Genomic DNA, 985 nt, shown 5'->3' with positions numbered 1-985 from the left:
CTAGAGCAAAAGACGGCGTGTCAGGATTCGAACGCTCTACTTACAGCTGCGTTACTAAGGTGGCTAGCTGTCCCCCAGTCAGAAATTCCATTTCTGTATGCCACCTCGGTACCCTTATTCATAAAAAGCATTCAGCTACCTAACTTTAGGCTGCTTGGTTTCACCTCTGTGGATTGAGACTGCTGAAGGACACTCGCTCATTGGTAAGCGGGCAGAAAGGTCAGCAAAACCATCCTCCCGTCACTCAGTGACAAAAGAACAAGTCGTATCGCACGCTACGTACCCTCCGGCTTTTCTCGGAGTACGACTGGTACCGATACTGCAAATTTTGGGAGGAGCCACTAGGACGTCACTGCGCCACTGGAAAAATCTACAGTTACCGGCAAATACGCGTTACTTATCCTCTATAAGATCGGAGCTCTATCAAGAGGTTCTACAGACAAAAATAAAATCAACAGTGTGCAGCGAGCGACAAATCTTAAAGCGGTAAAGTGCGGGAAGAACGTTCCCTTGGGTAAGAACAGCAGAAGCAAGTAAAATGAAAACAGAATTACACTAACAGAGAATCATTCCACATATGCAAGCGGCAGCAGACCCAAGCAACCGCAGATGAGTTTCAGCTTTTCTCCCACTGATGAGCTGTGTAGCCTGGGGCAGTTAACTTTGTTCTCAGGACTGTAGTTTACCTACATATAAAACGAGTATAAGTAGCTGCTTTCCTTTGTAAAGTGCCACAAGAGCCTCGGGTTAGAAAAAAGAGGTAGTACGCACGCATGGCTATGTCCCTCGCCCCATACTCTGTGCATACTGCCCTCTTGAAAGTATGGAATTCTTCCGAGAACGTGCTACCAGAATGAACACGATTATCTCGGAACAAAGACCCCAAAAAACAAATTTATCTCCCTTTGTGAGTCTGCTCCTCCCTGCTGCAGCCAGCTGTCAAGAGATACCCGCTGTATCTCTGGAGACGTCCCTTCCCTGTCCT

General features: G+C 47.2%; 1 protein-coding gene across 1 annotated transcript in view; it reads right to left on the bottom strand.

Annotated features, from left to right (window-relative positions):
* The window catches only part of HMBS (hydroxymethylbilane synthase), a gene marked incomplete at its 5' end in the record, with an annotated part of 8,559 nt that extends 8,240 nt beyond the window's left edge, over positions 1 to 319 (bottom strand). The window contains one exon of the mRNA XM_010290627.1: positions 284 to 319. Coding sequence (XP_010288929.1) covers positions 284 to 319 — 36 coding nt within the window. The remainder of the gene's footprint in view (positions 1 to 283) is intronic.
* Between the last annotated feature and the right edge of the window lie 666 nt (positions 320 to 985).

The sequence above is a fragment of the Phaethon lepturus genome, unplaced genomic scaffold (genome assembly GCF_000687285.1).
Source record: "Phaethon lepturus isolate BGI_N335 unplaced genomic scaffold, ASM68728v1 scaffold49237, whole genome shotgun sequence".
In the NCBI taxonomy this organism is placed as follows: Eukaryota; Metazoa; Chordata; class Aves; order Phaethontiformes; family Phaethontidae; genus Phaethon; species Phaethon lepturus.
This window is presented reverse-complemented; position numbering and strand designations above follow the sequence as displayed.